The sequence below is a fragment of the Lactuca saligna genome, chromosome 7, assembly GCF_052625555.1.
Source record: "Lactuca saligna cultivar CGN05327 chromosome 7, ASM5262555v1, whole genome shotgun sequence".
NCBI classification, from domain to species: Eukaryota; Viridiplantae; Streptophyta; class Magnoliopsida; order Asterales; family Asteraceae; genus Lactuca; species Lactuca saligna.
Genome location: NC_136423.1, coordinates 7,176,545 through 7,196,675, shown reverse-complemented (window position 1 = coordinate 7,196,675; position 20,131 = coordinate 7,176,545). Strand labels below are relative to the sequence as shown.

The 20,131-nt window shown below is 34.2% G+C and overlaps 2 protein-coding genes across 4 annotated transcripts; one reads left to right on the top strand and one right to left on the bottom strand.

Moving 5' to 3' along the window:
• Nucleotides 1–275: 275 nt before the first annotated feature.
• MAP1A (methionine aminopeptidase 1A) lies at nt 276–4,070 on the top strand. Of its 3 annotated transcripts, XM_078965062.1 has the most exons (17): nt 276–409; nt 500–576; nt 949–999; nt 1,204–1,389; nt 1,473–1,548; nt 1,687–1,734; nt 1,824–1,868; nt 1,961–2,060; nt 2,178–2,229; nt 2,314–2,355; nt 2,657–2,718; nt 2,794–2,892; nt 3,005–3,078; nt 3,162–3,231; nt 3,467–3,532; nt 3,623–3,711; nt 3,794–4,070. In XM_078965062.1, exons 2-17 carry the CDS (start codon nt 509–511, stop codon nt 3,869–3,871), a joined length of 1,206 nt encoding a protein of 401 aa, XP_078821188.1. In that variant the 5' UTR covers nt 276–409; nt 500–508; the 3' UTR covers nt 3,872–4,070. The 3 variants fall into 3 exon arrangements, with proteins under 3 accessions (XP_078821188.1, XP_078821186.1, XP_078821187.1); XM_078965060.1 differs by having other exon boundaries at nt 2,657–2,892; XM_078965061.1 differs by having other exon boundaries at nt 281–409; nt 495–576; nt 2,657–2,892.
• A 1,230-nt stretch (nt 4,071–5,300) lies between these two features.
• On the bottom strand, nt 5,301–13,149 carry TTN1 (ARM repeat superfamily protein). The gene is made up of 17 exons (XM_078963790.1): nt 12,814–13,149; nt 11,818–12,365; nt 11,563–11,665; nt 10,785–10,961; nt 10,477–10,659; nt 10,263–10,379; nt 10,077–10,181; nt 9,648–9,818; nt 9,320–9,535; nt 8,527–8,725; nt 8,140–8,345; nt 7,818–8,042; nt 6,841–7,344; nt 6,311–6,580; nt 6,165–6,209; nt 5,842–6,027; nt 5,301–5,700 (listed from the first exon to the last, which is right to left on the bottom strand). The coding sequence occupies exons 1-17, from the start codon at nt 13,015–13,017 to the stop codon at nt 5,401–5,403; spliced, it is 3,759 nt and encodes a 1,252-aa protein (XP_078819916.1). The 5' UTR covers nt 13,018–13,149; the 3' UTR covers nt 5,301–5,400.
• Between the last annotated feature and the right edge of the window lie 6,982 nt (nt 13,150–20,131).

The following is a 20,131-nucleotide window of genomic DNA, read 5'->3' as shown; positions in this document are numbered from 1 at the left end:
AATACTTATTAAATATTAATACTTGATACATAAATTCATTTAAAACTAATTTTTTTTTTTTTTATTGAGAATATAAATGGGTTGGCCGGTCAACCCGTTTATTTTTTGAGAAACTAATATATGACCCGTTTAATAAACGGGTTGACGGGTTAGCGGGTTGAAAAACTCAACCTAAATCCATTTATTTCGTGTCGTGTTCCGGGTCATGTTGCAGGTCGTGTCGAAAATTGCCACTAGATAGAGTTTACATAATTACAAAAAGCACCCCAAGCAAAAGTTGAAGCTCAACAAAACCCCTCGGCTGTATTACATCGGGCCGCCGCTAACAAATCACCAACTCTCGGTTATTGTCTGCAAACCCTAGTCTCTCTCTACTCTACTAAATTATCATTCAAATTCGTTTCATAAGGCAAGTTTAATTTTCGATTTGTGAATTCATCTCATAACAATCTGGGTTGTCGTTACTTACACTGGAATTAATTCAATTCTTGAAGCTCAGCTGATAGTCATGGCAGGGACAGATGTTACGGAGAGTGGTTTATCATGTGTTAAATGTGGCAAGCCTGCTCATCTTCAGTACGTATTTATGTATTTGCGTACGATTTTGAAATTTAGTTGCTTCAAGTCACGTGAATTCGTTCGATAGTCTCAGGAAAAAAGATGCACTTCGATTTGGATGTTAATGATATCACTTTTAAACTTCAAGAGTGTTGTTGCTGAAAAAACTGCGAGAATGATTTGATAATTGTATTACAAATTGGTCGAAGCACTACGTATATGAAATCCGTAACTACCAATTTTGCGTTAGGAAGTTGTTAGGGTTTATATAAAAGGATGAAACTGTACCGAATCAATCAAGTAACATAGGAGCTCATGAATTGATTGTTCCAGTTGCTTTTGCTTACATTATTCGTATGCTAACTTCATTCCCCTTTCAACTTATTTCAGGTGTCCAAAATGTGTTGAATTGAAGCTTCCACGTGAAGGCGCTGCTTTCTGGTTTGTTACTCTCGTGCCCTATTTTTATCATTAGTACTGGCCATTTACCTTTACCATTTAAGTACCTCAAGTACACTTTAGTCGTCATCAAACTTTATTATCACTGCAAGTTTATATAATAGAATTCACATGAAACATATTTTTGTGCTATGTAGTTGAAGATATGTCCATGTTAAATATTAACATAATTGTTACTCTTATCAGCACTCAAGACTGTTTCAAGGCATCATGGAGCTCTCATAAATCAGTTCATTTGAAAGCAAAGTTATCATCAGTTGGAGCAAGCAATCCATGGGAACTTAATATAGCCTCACCAAGTGATGGTTGGCTTTATTGTATTAGGAAAGGACAGTCTCGAACAGCACAAATTCCTCATTTTGATTGGACAGGGTATTGTTTTAGACAAAGCTTCATATTCTTTTTATCACGTTTTATCTGAACTATCTTTTTCATATTTCCTAATATTTTTGCAGACCATTAAGGCCTTATCCCATATCAAAAAAACGTGTAATACCTGCAGGAATTGAGCTTCCTGATTGGGCAGTTGATGTAAGTCATTAACATCATGATTCATGACTAAATTTTTGTAATAAGCTTCTACTTTATGTATATTCTTTGATATGTTTGCAGACATTTTATATTCATTAGATGTATTTTTCTGTTGATATCAAATGTGTAACTTTGTAGGGAACTCCAAAAATCGAGCCCATTAGTGATCTGCAACATGTTGTTGAGGTAATCTATTTTTTCTATTCATGTTGGAGAGATTTTTTCTTTATTTATGGTGATGTAATGGTCTTTTCAAATGCTTTTGTTTTCTGAAGATAAAAACTCCAGAGCAAATTGAGAGAATGAGAGAAACTAGCCGAGTAAGTTTATTACAAATCTTGAGCAAGTAGTAAAATCATCAGTTATAGTTGAGAGGGCATAAGTTATTAAAATTTTATTTATTATTTCACAGATTGCAAGAGAAGTTTTAGATGCAGCTGCTCGTGTTGTGCGTCCTGGTGTGACTACTGATGAAATTGATGCTGTTGTCCATGAAGCCACCATTGCTGCTGGTATGTGGATATGTAATTCATCATTCTTTTTTTTTGTTGAAAAAAAAATGAAATGTATTCTTATTATTAACTTATAATTGAAATTACACTGATGAAATTTACAATTGCTCACTGCAGGAGCATATCCATCTCCATTAAATTATCATTTCTTCCCAAAATCTTGCTGCACGTAGGTACTTCTGTGTACTTGATTTTCCAATCCCATGTAACCTACCTTCTTTTCATTAAACATGAATCCTTGTTGTGTCCACAGGTCTGTTAATGAAGTAATCTGCCATGGGATTCCAGATGGAAGGTATATCCCTTCTTTTTTTTTTATAATGTTATTAATTCACATCATCATATTTTAAAGTGCAAAAAATAGCAATGTATTTTCATTGATATGTTTTTGTTATAATATCCTATTGTCATTTTTTCATAATCACATTATTGTACTTAGAAAAATCTTCCTGATTATAGCAATGGCATCCAAATACAGAACAATGTTTATTGCTATAATTAGATAGATTTTTTCAAGATACAATGTTTCAGTAATTTAAATCTTTGATTAATTACTTCTGATCTTCATTCATGAATCATGATATAATGGAATGCAGGAAATTGGAAGACGGAGATATTGTGAATATTGATGTAACTGTTTATTATAAAGGAGTGCATGGTGAGGAACTTTATTTCATTCCATTGTTGAAAGGTTTATATGCAGTTGACAACATTGATTACATTTATGTTTTAGGTGACCTGAATGAAACTTATTTTGTTGGTAATGTTGATGAGGCATCTCTACAGTTGGTGAAATGCACTTATGAGTGCTTGGAAAAAGCAATAGCTATCGGTAAGTATTACTCATCATTGTTTTGGTTGGATTGAATGGAATCAACAGTTCCATTCCTTCATACCAAACACTTGACCTCCTAATATCTCTTATCTATTGCTTGTTATCTTAGTGAAACCTGGAGTACGCTTTCGTGAAATTGGAGAAATTATAAATCGACATGCTACCATGGCAGGCTTATCTGTGGTAATAATTTATACAACTTTATTTATTTATTCCCCTCTTCTGTTTGCATTGATTCAGAAGATGTCTATTCTTCTATATTTCAGGTGAAATCCTATTGTGGGCATGGTATTGGAGAACTCTTCCATTGTGCACCAAACATACCCCATTATGCCAGTATCCTAAAATTAGCATTCTAGTGTTTAGTATAGTGGCATCAAGGAAGGAATGGAATGATTCATTCCATCGGAATGAAAGAATCTATTTGTTAACCATTCTAGAAGGAATGTAATTCCTACATGCCTTAATGCCAGTCAAACATGATCATGGAATGTAATGACTTATTCCATTCCGTTGCCTTGTTTATTCCATTCCTTTGGTTTATTGGTTTTGTGACCTTAACATGAAGTAGGAAATAAAACTGTTGGTGTGATGAAAGCTGGACAAACCTTCACTATCGAGCCTATGATAAATACTGGTAATTTTCTTAAAAAAAATACTTTTACTATTTTTTCAATTTCTATTTACTAAAAATATAATATAATTAATATATATTATTTTTTTATAGGTGTCTGGCGTGACAGAATGTGGCCCGATGGTTGGACAGCTGTCACCGCCGATGGCAAGCGCAGCGCTCAGTTTGAGCATACTCTCTTGGTATATGGCTGCTACACTTATTATAAATCAATATGTTAAATTATTATTATTTTATTTATTTAAAAAATAATTATGTTTTCAGGTAACTGAGACTGGAGTGGAAGTTCTTACAGGGCGATTGCCCACATCTCCCAAGGTTTTCCCATGGCTAAGCTCGTAGTGGGATGGGATGGGCCGGGTCCACCTTGTAATATTAAAGAGATTGATAAGATTAAAATTTAAAAGTGAGGGAGAGAGGTTTTAAATTATTTGTGACGTTACGTTGGTATGAATAATGATAGAATTGATTGAGAATTTTGGCTTCCAATTTGTACACATTTTCACATGGTTTGATATTATTTTCTCACGTTTTAATGATATATTATATAGTTTGGGTTTTTGGACCATATGCTTTTCTTGGTGTGTTTGGTTCTAAAAAGTGTGCCATGGCGCAAGGTTTAGTGTAGCTGTTACAAAAACGTTTAAGATGGGTTTGATAAGTGTGACGTTCAAATAACATGTCAAGATGTGTTTTATAGTTTTTTTCAAGGCGTGTTTTATAGTTTTTTTCAAGGTGAAGTTTAAAATAATTGAGTTTTTGTTAACTATTGTATGTTAATAAAACATTTTTAAAGACTTATATATTTGATAAAATTTAATGATTATATAATTTATCATTTTTAATGTATATAAAATAGTCACGTTTTTTTAAAACGTTATGGTTTGTTAAGATTTGTCATGGTGTAATTTTGACATTGTCGTTGTCGTTATTTAGAATCTTGGTTTATCATATATGATTATAATCGGATATGTGTGATTTCCTTTTATGCTTCTTTTGATGTTTGTAAACTTGTTTATTTATTTATTTTGAAAATGGTGATAAGATGTGGTCAAAATTCAAATGATTAAGGAATAAAACTAAAAAATGGTGATAAGATGCGGTCAAAACTGGATAAAGCCGGCCCAATAAATTACTACAATTCGGTTGGTTTAAGGAATAAAACTAAAAAATAAAAATTGAGATAGTTCATGCTTCATGGTTTGGTTTGTGGTTTGAAGATTCTAACGTTGACCAGATCAGAAGTGTATTTTATACATATTTATATTTGAATACATGAGCATGTATATTCGAAAGTCAGCTGGTTGATATTAATATTCTGGTTTAGGGATAATCACAAACTGACAAAATTTTCAACGGGCATTTATCGTTTTGATCATCTTTTAGATAGAGACAAGATAACCACCTAACAAACAATTTGCTGTTGTATGATTAGTAAAATCGGAAATTTTCATTAATTTAAACTAAAAAGATTAAAAACTACATAATAATAATTAAAACCAACGCATTACATTCGGTTTGCTATGTCTTCCATTAACGCTAAAGCCATTTGAAGGGCGTGTCCATATAGATGATCGGTGTTGGCCATTTTTAATTTTCTTTTTATGCTTGAAAGCTTGTATATATAAACTAGCATAAACTATGGTATTTTAACACTATAAAATAGTTGTTTAAAAAAAAAAAATAGCCGTTTGACAGAAGAACCGAGATTCTTGGCCGGTTTGTTAAATAAAATTAAATGAAAAAAAATATTAAAAGGAGCAAAAGCAAATAAGTAATGATATCACTCATTAAATTCAAATATAATTTCTAAAAAAAAAAAAAAAACTTTTTCAAAAAGGTTTGACATACATTATGAAATTAAAAAGCTTTCAAAATCCAGCAGATCCTACTAACGACGAGTATGATGCATTTTCATCATTAGTTTTAGGCTTCTGCTGAGATGATGATGATGATGTACCTGATGTCCTTGAGGTATGCATAAGAATTTGTCCCATTTCTATATTCGCAATTTCACATAGTTTTAATCTTTGTCGTTTTGCTTCCTCCACGTCACCTTCCCAACAACATTCAGAAACTATTTCCATTGCATTCTCTAAATTTTCCTCACCCACAACCTCCCCATTTTGTATAAGTACAAGATAAACTTGCTCAGCACAAGCCTTTCGAATCTGTCAACAGAAATTACCAAAAGGAATAAAAGATTCCAATTTACTTTTAACTGATTCGGTTATTATTTATAGCATCCATTTCTTCCAATTACACGCATTGTAGAATGTCTCAATAAGAAAAAAAAAAAAAAAAACACATACCTTGGGATATCGATGGGTAAGAAAAGACAGAAGATGAGCAAAAGCCTGGGTATTAGGAGGCTCTGAAATCGAAGCAATGTATCCAAGAATAGCAATCCCAGCATATAACTTGGAGAAGTCCTTTGTTCCTTTCAACTCAGTAGCAAGACACTCCAGAACACCCCCACAAAATACTCCCGTCTGACCCTGCAAATCATTATCCACACCTCACTTTAATACCAACATGTAGGCCCACATCATTTGACTTGTATGAATGGGACAATAATTTCAGTTTTTTGTTCCACCCAAAAAACTGAAAGGAAGTGATACACTAGCAGACTAACCTCCATGTGTAAGAAGATCCTTTTGCTGAAAAGAATCTCTATAGTCTGAAAACAGCACCACATGATTTTAGTAAACATCCTTTTGGGTTTTTGTTGTGTTGATACAATATATAAAGTTAGAAGTTTATGGTGTGAAACAATAATACCTTCAAGGTGGGAATTATGACTCTGTCGCGTCTTTTGTACTTGTGAAGAACCCAGAGAATGTTATTTGACAAACTCGATTCTCTGGTGTTTGTTTCACTCTTGTCTTTAGCTTTAATAGCTTCAAGATAATCTAACAAAGAACCAAGTGAAACCTTTTTCAACGAATCTTCTAATCCACCCATGGAAATTACTAACCCTGACGCAACATATTTACTGTAACAATCAAACTCAAGCAACTTAACGAACCGAGGGAAAGAACAACTTGGTACCTGCAGGAAAGTAGATGATGCTTTTCTTGTTAAAATAAGACACAAATACATCAATAGGGTCCCATGTGTCTCACATTTTGTATTGTGTTTGGTGTGCAATGGAGTAGGACTGAGACTGATGTAAATGGGACAAAAAAATACACTTTTTCTAGTTTTGTCTCATTGACACCACTCTCAGTCTCAGGCATGTCAAATACAGTACAACGTGTTCTATCATGTCATGTTGAAAAATAAAAAAATAAAATAATCCACTAGCTTACCCCCCACTTCAAATCACCATCCTTGGGGACAAGTTTTTCTAGTTTTTCTCTATATGGTATTAGAGGAACAAAAACAACATCATTATATAAAATCCTTTGAAGAACTTTTGCAGCCACTTCTCTTAACCTATCCATCTTTTCTAATGCTTGTTTAACAATTCCTCCAACTAATTTGGTTGCAATATCAGCATCAAAAAGTGGAACTGGGGTCTCATTTCCAACTGATTTATCTCTCTTGCATAAAATATATGTGCATTTCTCAAGCCCATTCATTGCAGCTGTACGAACCCAAGACCCAACATCACCTCTGTTATCAACAGAGTAATCTTCAAGTGCATTCAACAAACTTTGCATCACTTGGGTTTTTATTGTTGTAAAAAGAGAGGTGTACTCATCTTGTTGGAATCCGGAAGATTCTTTAGTATTGGTGAGTGTTTCACATACTAATACAAGTCCTTTAACAGAATTTACCCGTGTTTCAGCATCCCTATCTTCTGGGTTATCCTAGTCATGCAAATAAGATATTCATCAATTGGATTCTAGGCATAACTACAAGAAATAACAACATACTTCTATTTATTTATTTATAATAGCATTATACTTCTTCCTATTACAATATTGTAATTTGTAGAATAAAGTAATCAACCCAATTATAGCAATGACATCCAAATAAAAAGAAACTTTCACTGCTATAATTGGATAGATTTTTTAGAGTACAATGTCTTAATAAGAAAACAAAATTGTTTTCAAAGTACAATGTCTTTATAAGAAGGGCTAAATACATTAAAATAGCAATGTACTTGCATTTATTTCTTTATTATAGAAGTGAAAATGCTTTGTAGTTGGACAAAATTGCTAAAACAGGTTAAAACTTTTCTAAAAACAATGCTACAATAAACAAACAATAGAAGTACCTTGTTTTTCTAGCATCTAACCCTAGTTTCAATTAACAGGGAATTTCATCAAAAAAAAGTTACCTCAATTTCACAAGATCTACAAAGCTTTTGAAGCACAATCTTCCACCTTGTGGCAAGAAACTCAAAGGGTAAAACCCCAATTGCCAAGGCAGATCCCCTTCTCACAGCTACATTTGCATCAGTCAACTGTTCCAGATACCTTAGGGTAATGTCAAATGTCCCTTTATCTTTTGTTTTTGCAAAATACGTTGGAACAAAATGTTTGAAAGCTTCATTGGCAGCATTCTGTACATATTAGAAAGAAAGGAAGGATATTAGGAGTTGAAGACTTGAAATTATAAAAAGCTAGTTGGTAAATAAAAAATTTGGTAGACAGAATTACCTGTATTTGAGCATTAGGATGCCTCAAATTCTCATTAAGAGTATCAAGCAGACTTTTTTTTATTTTTTCTGTTAAAGTTATGTTCACAATAGAAATACACTCGATAAACCTGGAAACTGCAGCTCGCATTATCTCTCCACCTTTTCCCCTATACAATCTTGCTTTCTCAATTGCAGGGACTACACCAGCAACAACTTTCTGCTTATCTGTAATCACAGATTTGAACAGAAAATATCAATGAAAGTGCATTGCTATTATGATTTATGGGTAAAGATAAAGTACATTGTCTATACTGGGAAAAAAAGAGTAAAGCACGTTGCTATTTGCTGCATGTTCTTATTTGATGTTTTTTGGATTCAATTATTCAAATGTGCAAAGGCTACAAACCTAATGGAAGAGCATAACCACAGTTATGTAGAGCTAATACAAGCTCTCCAACAGCCAATGTCGCTCCATGTCGCATGCATAAATCAGATGCCAAAGTGCATGGGATTAACTTCTCAAGTGCAAAATTTGCAGAATATTCTGGATCATACTTCACAAGAACGGATAAAGCATTTGAGGCAAGTTCTCTCAATCCTTTTTCCTGAAATATTACTTGTGAGTTAGTTGAATGCTTAGAAGTACCAACAATAGGAGGAAAACATACAAACATTAAAAAACAAATGAATGAGACTACATGACCATTTAACCCTGTTTCTTTCTTTTCCTATTAGCGGCTAAACGGGTATCGATGTTTGTCGGGATAACATGTTGTATACATAAGATCTGTTTCTTTTCTAGATTGAGACTAAATGGACATTTAACCCTTTCATTCCAAAAATCAAATTTCACAATATTCATCAACTTTATCGTGGGAGAAAAAGAGAAGAAGGGAAAATGAGTAAAGGGTTAGTGTCTTAATACATTAAGCCAAGTTTTTTGGCTAAACCTATTTAACCATTCAGTCTAGATTAAGTTAAAAAGAAACAGTCATCAGCCATGTATAGCTTTCCTGATCAAGACCCATTAAGGTAAAAAAGAAACAGCCCTAAGTGCTATTTGGATAATGTGTTTTATGAATATATTATCTTTAAAATATAACTGAAAAAACGAAGGTAAGAATTTACAGTATGTGCAAAATGGTCTAATTTCTTCACATTCAGCAAGCTACAAAAAGTTAATGGAGAAACGAACATACCCAGTGACAAATCTTGTTAAAAAGAAGTTCCTCCATGAATGGATAAAGGTAGCCATCATATTCAGCTATGATGACAGCAACATGAAGGTAAGAATTGACACGTGAAGAAAGTGCAAAATAATCAGCCGTATTCACAATGTCAATTCCATGAGGATAATTCCCTTGTCTCCCAACATTTTCCTGAAAAGCAGCTGCAGCTGCCCTTCTACAGTTAACCTGCAAAATTCATTACATACAATACAACAATTATTCCATTAAGTGGACTAAACATGCAACAAATAACAACATGATATAAAATTATAAATCATGAAAAAGTGTTAGTTGGCACCTCACGATCATAACATGCAATTATTAAAAGATGTGGTGCAAGTTGATCCAGTATGCCCTTCATGTCAGTGTGACTATATGCACGACCAAATGCCCAGCAAACATAAGCAGCAGCATCACGGATATGTGATCCAATACTATGTGGACCTCTTCTTACATCATAATGCAATGCCTGCAACAAAGATAATCATATATATAGCTTATGGGTTTAATGCAAGAAATAGCAATGTACTTTCATTGATTGTATATTTTAAGATCCTACTTGCATTTCTTCCGATTACAGCATAAAATCTACCCACTTGTAGCAATGCCATCCAAATACAAAGTGATTTTCACTGCTATAATTGGATGGATTTTTAAAGTTAATTTCCTAATAAGATTTTTTTTAAAAAGTATAATGCTATAACTAGGTACTTGACAAGTAGAGAACCTTAATGACAACAGGTACAACTTTAGGAAGGCTAACAGGTAAGAGTAGCCCTCTACGTGCCAGCTCAGCCAATGCTAAGCATCCACCATGCCATGATCCATCACCCTGAAGAATAAATGAAAAAGATAACATGACATGACTTATAAGTACACAGTAATTAAAAAGCAAGAGTGTGTTTTTCCATACCTCACCAGGTGAAAATAGTTCTAATACAGACAAAAGGACTTCCTCTGCTAGGGTATATGTAAGACGTGAAGTTATACGCCCAATACCTTTAGCAGCAGACCAACGAACAACAGTATCCTGAAAGTCAATGATAAGAAATACAAATAATTATTTCATTTAACATAGAGAACGGATTACCATTTTTAACACCTCTAAAAACAATTTATAAACCTACCGTATCTTTTAATCCAGACAATAGCAACTCAATGATCTCTTCAATAATATCAGGAACATCCATCTCTTCATTTTGAGGGTAGGAATTTTGTTCTGAATTGGATGAACCAAAATTGGATGCATGACTGTGATCAGTTAGTGATGTATTTTGTAGTATATTCTTTCCAAGTGTAGTGTGTTTGCCCTACATTGAAAGAAAAGAAAGCAATATCAAAATATAAGTCCCTCTTCTTCCTAAGTCCATTGAGTAGATTATGATGTCATGCATGTTATTAAGATTAATAACTGAAGATAATTCAAATCTCTTACCACATAACGCCAGGTTGATGGACGATGGGGTAGACTAGTAAGCCCCATTCGTTGTGTTAACTTTATTAAATATTTGCGAAGTAAAGGACTACGAGCTGCAGGGGTAGACTTGATCAAGACTGATGTGTCATTCCAAACAACAGGAACAATATCAAGTAATGCTTTCCGGCTTCCACTCTAACATAGAAAGATTATAAGGCAAGCTCAAAAAACCATATAATAAACAAAATGAAACAAGCAGCAGAATAGGGAGTAAGGTATATAAGACATTAGATTTAGCTTGATATATTTCATGATTCATATTACTAGGCTACACTACATTTAATTATTTATATTAGGGCTTAATGCAACAAATCACAACATACTTAGATTTATTTGTGTATTATAGCAACCCACTTTCATTTCTTTCTGTTCCAACATTGTGCATTCGATTTTTTTTCCTTATTTAGGCATTGTACTTTGAAAAATCTACCTAATAATCGCATTGTAATTTCATTTTTTTTTCTTATCAGGATTCAGGACATTATACTTTGAAAACTAGTGAAAATTGCTTAGTATTTGGATGAAATTGATATAAGTGGGTACTTTTTGAAAGTACAATGCTGTAATAAGAATAAACGATAGTAGGATGCTATAACAAACAAATCAATGAAAGTACATTGCTATTTCTTGCATTTAACCCTTTATGTTATGTAGTTTCTTACAGAAACTAATAGCAACATCTTACAAATGAATAGCTATTAAAGGGATTGATGTGCTAATGGATATAAAAACAGACCTTGAAAATAGCAGCAAGGGATTCTACAGCACCAAGTAAACGGAAATGATGGATTACATCTTCTGTCGCAGAAGATAGAACTTCATGAGTCCATTCAATAAAGCTGAAAAGAAACAGAAATTGTATTAAATATAAGCTTAGCACGACAACTGGAAAATCTCTTCATTTCAGTGGCTGCAACTTCTATTCAGAATTGTTTCACAACACACGATAAAGTTAAAACTTAAGTAATATCTGAATCTTGATGAGAAAAACCTGGTATAAGCAGGCAACATATCTGGACGTGTTAGAAGCTTTGAAAGAAGCAATCCAGCTATAGTTTGCATGGGACCCGCATTTGAAAGGTACTCCTTTGAGATCTCTAGTATCCTACTCACTAAAGGGGGTGGTTCATTTGCCTCAAGAGAACGAGTATCTGTAATACTTGTATCAACAGATGAGATATCAAAAGGAACCAATACAAGTATTGATAGCCATAATAGTATAACACATTTCGTCTCCATCTCGCCAGTACTTTCTTGCCTCAATGTTGTCCCTGTAGTTGTCCCATGACATTTCTCCAAAAGAGACACTGCTGGTTCTAGATCAGAAACTTGATGAGGAAAGAACCTGATCACAGCCTTGTACCCACAAACTGTCACTAATGAATAAATTATGATACATAGAGGCTTGATTACTTCAAGAAGTTCATTGGACTTTACACCTTGTTCAAGTGTCCTTGAACGAACAATAAGCATCAGGGGAGATATTATGGTCTCCAGGTATGGTTCTAATAGCTGTCCTTGTTCCTGATATTTGTCCACCTGTATGAAAAGCAACATAGATATGAAATGCTAATGAGTAACAGAAGAAACAATGCGTTTTTTCACAAACAGTGACGAAATTTATAATAAACATCAAAACATTATCACGAACAACTAACATTTAAACTAAGGTGCTACAAATTTCACTTCAAATTCGAACTAAGCAGCTCCAGTTCTAATAGCGAACACTACCTAATAGGAATTTGAATTGTGAATGAGTAACTGAACATATAAAATGCAGCTCATTTTCACCCAATGTGAAAAGTTCTCCAATAAAGCATCAAAAACCAACGATATAACCAAAAATGCTATCAGCATAACGTAAGTTCTAATAATGTTACGGAATTTTTCCAGAGCATAAAGAGCTGATAAGATCAGTTTAATGCGAATCCCAATTTCGAAACTACGTAATAGAAATCTGAAATGCTAATTAGTAACTAGAACATACAATTGATCGGATCTTGTGGACCGAGGAGAGATCTACAACTCGGCCATTGGAAACGATGTCGTCGAGGATAGACTTGACGACCTTCCATTCTAGTAGAAAGTATCTCTGAAACACCGCCTCTTTTGAATCGTGTTCATCGTCCTCTTCCAATTCTTCACCCGCCACCGAAGGTTTTGCTGCATCTTCTACTTCTCTTGCCGCCATGAGACAGAGTAAACGATGATCTTCTTCTTCCCGCGCTGTTATGCTTTGATTTGCTGGTTCGTTTTGAAGAACTCCCTGCAAACCTTCGGAAAAACCTTATGTTTTAATTATTTGGGTCTAAGTGTTAATCTCAAAATTATCTAGGATCAAATTCGATAAACAGGAAACTTTGAGATCTTTATTGAAATTTGAAATTTATCTAAGAATGCATCCCACCTTTATTTTAAAAAAATTCAAAATTTTCATTTTATTACGAGTTTGATCCAATTTATTTTGAATCAGTATTACAGTTTCAAAATTTTTATTTCGTTGTAAGTTTGGTCCAATTTATTTTAAATTTTTTTGTAATGATGATTTTACCTTTTTTTTTTTCCAGTTTTATTTATTTATTTAATTAATTTTATAATTAAATCTCTCTCTTTCTCTCTCATCTGAATTTTTCTTGATAATTGGTTACCACCATTGTTCAGGAACTCAAGAACATGTCATAAACTCAAGAACATCTTCCCGACCACCATCGTTGAACAACCATCTGTTACCACCACCGTCTGCCACCACCACCATCTACTACCTCCATCTCCGACTACATTTTTTCTACTTTATCTTCGCCTAAAAATCATCACAGAAACAAAAACCATACACAAAATATGGGTTTGTTCATGAGTTCACTCCCTCTCCATCTATAGATTGAAAAACCCTTCTCGAATTTGTTCATCTCCGCCACACACCCAAAAATATCCCAAGAATGGATGATTCCATTTCCGATGTTAATGGTGAAGAATGTCTAGGGTTTGTCAAGCTCGTAAAAGGTTTCGGGTTTAAACCACTAGTAACTCATTTTGATTCTTGTAAAAAGCATAAGATCGACGAAACCAATGATTTGAAACTTAGATCTTCACCAGATTCATCGTTTCTAACCTTATCGACATTCGAATCAAGCAAAAATAGCGTATCTCTGAGTTTAAATGTCAAATCAATCAATTTTCTCAACTCATCCAGATCTTACACTAAGCATCTTCCGAGTCGGTGTTGAGGAACTTTAAAACGAGTTGCAAAAATGTGAATTCATCTGCACATGATTTGAATCGAGAAGTCGAGACTAGTGATTCGCAAAATGTGAAGCAAAATACGGATTTGTGGGTTCGTAAATATCAACCGTCGTTCGTAAATCTAACTTGAACCAGATGACATGCTCAATTTCTCCACCATTTGAACGTCTGGTTTCTCCACATTAAACCAGATATTGTTTGCAGATCTGACCGGCGAGTAAGAATTTACAGATCGGTGATAATAGTGGTTGATGATGGTTTCGTTAGGAGTTAATGATAAAGATGATGATGATGGGGAACTCGAGTTTTTAGGTTCCACAAATCATTGTTTCAATCAATACTATACTTATGGCAATTTCATTTCTGTCACACCCCTGAACCAGACGGCGGAAACGTCCGGGGGATTGTGCGTAACTTCATCTTGAAATATCATTACAGTGAATATAATTGAAACATAACATCATCATCATCACACATGTAATATAACAACATTCATTGTTTACATCGAGTATTGTATCTGAATATTACATGCCAAAATAGTAAGAGTATGATGAAACAAACTATAAGACAATATCCATTAGTTTGTTTCGTTAATCCTGTTTCAACGGTTTCCTGAGAAAACAAGTTATTTTGAAAAACGATCAACATAAAAATGTTGGTGAGTTCATAAGCATGTTTGTGAAAATGATTTGTATAACTTTGAAAACCACCAGAAAATCCGATATTTTCTGAAAACTGTTTAGTGTGTTTGTGTTAGATCTTGTATTAATGCATGTATGTTATTGTATATTTGACTAAAAAGGTAAAGAAAATGTAGAGAGAATGTAAGAGCATGTAAAGAGAATGTTCCCAGACAACCCGACGTTGCCTATAAAAAAATGGTCTTCCGTAAACTTCATAACGTTAATTCCTCTAAGTGAGCCGTCATAACCATACTAAATAATGATAATTTCACCTGTCTTGGCGTCGTTGGATGCCGGTTTTGACTTTGATTATAAGGTTTTCGTCACCCTAGACTGAGTTAGTCTAACTGTAGCGAACAGCTCAGGTGTGGGGTGTTATCCCCGTATAGATCTATACATAAATCCCCGTTCTTCCTCCAAGAGACTTTGGTTATAACTACATGCTACGATCGTATACTTAATAGGTGCCAACCGACAAAACTCACTAGATCCTTAATCGAATTTACGCGAAGAAAAAGGTATAAACTCCTTCCAGGCCCAATGATCCATGTAAGTGAACCACTAAGGCATCGCTAAACATGTAAATCATTTCAAGACCCAATCGGAATGAGATTATATAACATGGGCCCGAAATATATATGAAATGATAAGTAAGGCCCATTTCACATGTAAAGTATTTACAGGCCCAAAAAGCATGCAAATAGTATCCCACGTCCGTCGCACATGTTAATGGGTCAATGAGGCCCAATAAACATATAAATAGTATACAAGACCTCTCACACATAAAAATGGGCCACTCAGGCCCAATAACCTAGAAGATGATCAAATTAATCTATTTGTTAGTTTATCGTTGGTTTCGGTTCAAGTATTCACTAAAATATCAAAAGAAAGAAGAACACATATAAAACTCATTCCTAGGCCCAAGAAACATGTAAGTGAACCACTAAGGTCCACTATACGTGTCTATTATTTCCAGGCTCAAAAGAAATATGAATGTCTATCCTGAGCCCAATATACATGTAAAAGGATACTAAGGCCCACTAAACATGTATATTATTTTCACTCCCAATAAGAATATGAATATCGTTTTAACCCGTTTGTTATTACTTTGTTTATTTTAGCTTGATTATTTACAAAATTGATGTATAAAGGCCACTTTTTGTAAAAATGATGTTCTTGGCCCAATATGCCAAAAATTTAGAATTTAAGGCCCAATTTTTGTAAGAATAACACTCTAGTCTCCATTTTGTTCAAAACTCGTGTTGATGACTAGTTTGTGGTGAAAATAACATTTTAAACCCATTTTTGTCAAAATATCATTTTTGGCTTGATTTTTGTGGAAATACACATTTTTCTGGTTTTGGGCCTTTCCGACCTAGTTTTTGGAAATTTTGTAGAAAAATCATCGTAAGTTGAAATTTGGATCCGTAAATTATGGAATTTTGGAAATTTTGTCTACTTGGTTCACAAGTTTTCTCATAATTTTTAATGGCTTCTAACAAGTGTGAAGTTGCTCACCTTCACAGGCTGGTTTGAAAGTATTTCAAATTTGATAAGTAGTTTTGTAAAATTCGCCAAAAATTGTAGAAAAACCGTATGAAAACGTGAGAGTAGTCATTTTAAAGTATAAATCTGAACTTTATCCATCTAAAACAGTTTTGAAAAATACTTCCATTAAGAGGGTCAAAACAGTCCGAGATTGGACCCAAACTTTCCTGTCAAGGGCTGTTTTATGAGTTTAATTTATAGATCTTACAACACAACACTCATTTTTTGCTATTTAAAGTGTATAAATCTCAGATCTACTAGTTTAAATGTATTATATGTGATAAAACATACTTTTCTCAAGGTTCTTATGAAGATCCAAGTGATAAACTTCAAGTTCTTAACATATTTTTAGATTAATGAAGAAATAAACACATAATCACCAAATAATTCATGGAAAACACACATAGTCATGCATATACACATAGATCTACACAAATCAACTTGTATTCTCCCCCAAAAACAAGTAAAAACCAAAAACAAGGGGGTATGAACTCACCTTGGGGTGATGGATCGGTTTTGATGAAGAAGTGGAAGAAGATTTTTGATCCTAGAAATTCTCTTGAGTAGATCTTGAACTTAGATGGTTCTAAGAACATGATCCACAAATATATGGATGTAAGAGGAGATTTTTGAAGAGATCAAGAAGTTAAATCATAGATTTAAGAGAGAACTTACCAAAGTTGATGATCTAGATGAAGATCCTCTTGAAACTACACACCAAACTCGAAAATTTAGAGGAATATGAGGGGAGTTCGTGAGAGAGTTTGAAAGAAAGAAATGGAGGTGGTGTTGTGGGGTGTTTGGCCGAGAGGTAAATAAGGGGAGAGAGAGAGACCTAGTTGGTTATTACTTGATGGTTTAAGATGCTTAATTGTGGAAATATGTGAGATAACCAACTTGGAAGACCTCTAGTAAATAATGAGGTGTCTTCATTAGGATTTTCCCATCTTTTTTTTTGTTTAATTGATGTTGGGCCGAGATCTTTGGGCCAAGGAGTAGGAATGGAGTATTTTGAGCCCATTAACATTTAGTTAGGATTTTTGGAACCTAAACATAAAAAATTTCAGCCCATTGGGCCCTCATTAGTGGTCACGACCCAATGAAGTCCAATTGAAAAAAGGTTTACGGCCCATTAGGAAATTTAAAATCACTTATGGCCGAATTTGGCCCATTAGGAATAGAATGAACCATTCTAAGTCCACATGGCCCAAAATGTTAAGGCTGATTAATGTGGGTCTAATCAGAGCCCAATTAAGGTTTCTAGGCCCAAGATAGTCAACTTGAAGGTTTATTGGTCCATTAGGCCCAATAAGAGAATCCTAGTCCATAGTGAACTTGAAACAGGATATCTAGGGTTTCCAACCCTTATTTGAGCATATGAGATATATTTGAATGAGAATGGAGTATAGTATTCACTTAGAGTACCATTTATTACACTAGGTGAATGATTGCATGAGAGTAGAATTTCCTAGCAAAAATGCTAGTTGTGATAATTTCCTTCTAAGATTATGTTGGAAAAAATCAAAAATTTTGGTTGTAAAACTTACAGAGGCAAAACAGGTTATATGCTTAGATAATGGTTCGTAAGCATCAAGCTATAATATTAAGTTCGAGATATTTACTAATATTCCTTATTACAAACTGTCAGTTCAAATTTTGGTGTTTAGGATTGCATGAGGTTTGAAGAACGTCATTTGAGTTTCCAAGAAACAAAACAGGGGAAAGTGAATGTTGGAAGTCTGGAACCCGAGAGAGAGAGAGAGAGGGGGAGAAAGAGAGAGAGAGAGAGAGAGAGAGAGAGATTTTCTTTTAATCATAAAAATATTTAAATAAATAAATAAACTGAAAAAACAAAAAACAAGGGTAAAATCATCATTACAAAAAAATTTATAGTAAATTGGACCAAACTCACAACAAAATAAAAACTTTAGGCTTGTGGTGCTAGACCAAAACTTTTTGGATCAAAATGATAATTTTCAGCAAACCGCAGGGACTATTTGTGCAATTTTGTCTAATATTAATATGAAGATCTATATTTACATCTAACTTAGTGCAAATTGTTCACTTAAAATCAAATATTATAACAAGTTTGGTGTAATACCAGATATATGATTAGACAAACTCCAATTATAACATTAAAATCTATATTATTTTGGATAATCTAACTCCAGAAAAACCTATTGTTTATTAAGTTTGAACTTTTAGTATATATTTAAGTTTGTTAACAAGATTGAATTAGCTTAACTTTTTCATTCTATTGTATCATAAATCATAATAATTATAAAATATAATACAATAGAACAACTTAAAACTACATTGACAAAATTGTAAAAATGTCCATGTGGTATGTATTTTTTCTAAAGTTTAGTCTAAACCCTGACTGTTTTGGATTGACGATCATTTTGGCCATGTTTGTACGTAGATTTGGTCTCTCGTAAAATTCAACTGACTAAATTGCCCTTATTAGATTTATTTTCCATTTTCTTTTTTTATAAGTATGTTTATATATTAAATAAAGATAGTCTTTAGTCTCTCCCTCTCTCTCTCTCACACACACACACCATACCAACTTTGCCCCCACCTTCTTCTTCATTTACAATCAGGAACACCCCACCGGAGGTGGAGCTGTTTTCCAGCCACCAAGAAACACCGCTACCACCATCCATCTTTCCACTTCTTTGAATCACATTCTTAACCCCAAATTGAAACTCGAAGGAATGGTAGGTTGTAGGTTTGGGATTTAAAAAAAATAGAGACCCACCGTAGGTCTCTTGGTCTTGACTAGTCATACCGACGATGAAGAATACAAGAAAGAGGTGGCAATGAATAAGCAACAGTAGTAGGCGGTGGTAGCGGACTGCAACGACGGTGGAAGGGCACGGGCGACGGTGGATGGCAACAGTTGGTGGCCGTGGGAGGACTTGCTGCTTCGTTTCTATTGATGGATGCTCGACGAAGGACGAAGAGGAAGCAACAGCGGCGATGGAGTTTGGTGGTGATGGGTTACGACAAGATGGAGGCAGAGGGACTGCCACTGTTGGCTGTGGTGGTCCTCTTCCTCGGTGAAGTGAGAAACATGGTAGAGTGACGAGGGGATGTAGTGATAGGTTGTGTCTGGCAACCTTCTCCGGTTAGTGGCATAAAAGGGAGAACCACCGTGGTTCTCGGTGGTTACACAACAACACCAACCTTGGTGGTGGTGTTTCTCGATAATGCAGGAAGAAGCTGCAGGTGGTAGAGGAAAGAGCTCCGACAGAAGCAGTAGGGTGGGGATAGTGGTTTTCGGTGGGGAAGGAGGTGGTGGAAGTGGTGATGCTATGGTGGAGTAATAGTGGTTAAAGGTGGAGAGAATGGGAGGAGGGTAAAGGAGTTTTTATGGATTTTTGGAGAGAGAGAGAGAGAGAGAGAGAGAGAGAGAGAGAGAGAGATGTGGATCACATAATTTTTATTAATAAAACCTTATATTAAATAGAAAAAAAAACATATAAAATGTATCAAAATAATATTTTTGTCTTTTTAATTTTACGAGGGACCAAAACCACAAACAAAGTAGTTTAAAAAGATCGTCAATCTAAAAAAATCGGGAGAACAAAACTCAAAAAAAATACATACCATAGAGACAATTTTTGTAGTTTTGTCAACTACATATAATAAGTAATTAGATAGTAATTATGATAATTGTTAGTAATCAGATAGTAACTATGGCGGCCTAGTTCGTGTACATGTTTGAGGTCTTATATGAAACACGGTCTCTCTTCGAGGCATGACAATTGATATCTACGTCTGCTATCCAATGTTAATAAGATTCCCGGTGTCTGTTGCGGTAAAGTTTTA

Excerpts from the sequence above, each read along its gene's own strand:
- MAP1A (XM_078965060.1), top strand. The coding sequence starts at position 509 with ATGGCAGGGACAGATGTTACGGAGAGTGGTTTATCATGTGTTAAATGT. Across the intron at positions 3,079-3,161 it reads CCATGGCAGGCTTATCTGTG|GTGAAATCCTATTGTGGGCA; the intron begins GTAATAATTTAT and ends TCTATATTTCAG. Across the intron at positions 3,232-3,466 it reads AAACATACCCCATTATGCCA|GAAATAAAACTGTTGGTGTG; the intron begins GTATCCTAAAAT and ends AACATGAAGTAG.
- TTN1 (XM_078963790.1), bottom strand. The coding sequence starts at position 13,017 with ATGGCGGCAAGAGAAGTAGAAGATGCAGCAAAACCTTCGGTGGCGGGT. Across the intron at positions 10,182-10,262 it reads AACTATTTTCACCTGGTGAG|GGTGATGGATCATGGCATGG; the intron begins GTATGGAAAAAC and ends TTTATTCTTCAG. Across the intron at positions 6,210-6,310 it reads TCATAATTCCCACCTTGAAG|ACTATAGAGATTCTTTTCAG; the intron begins GTATTATTGTTT and ends TGCTGTTTTCAG.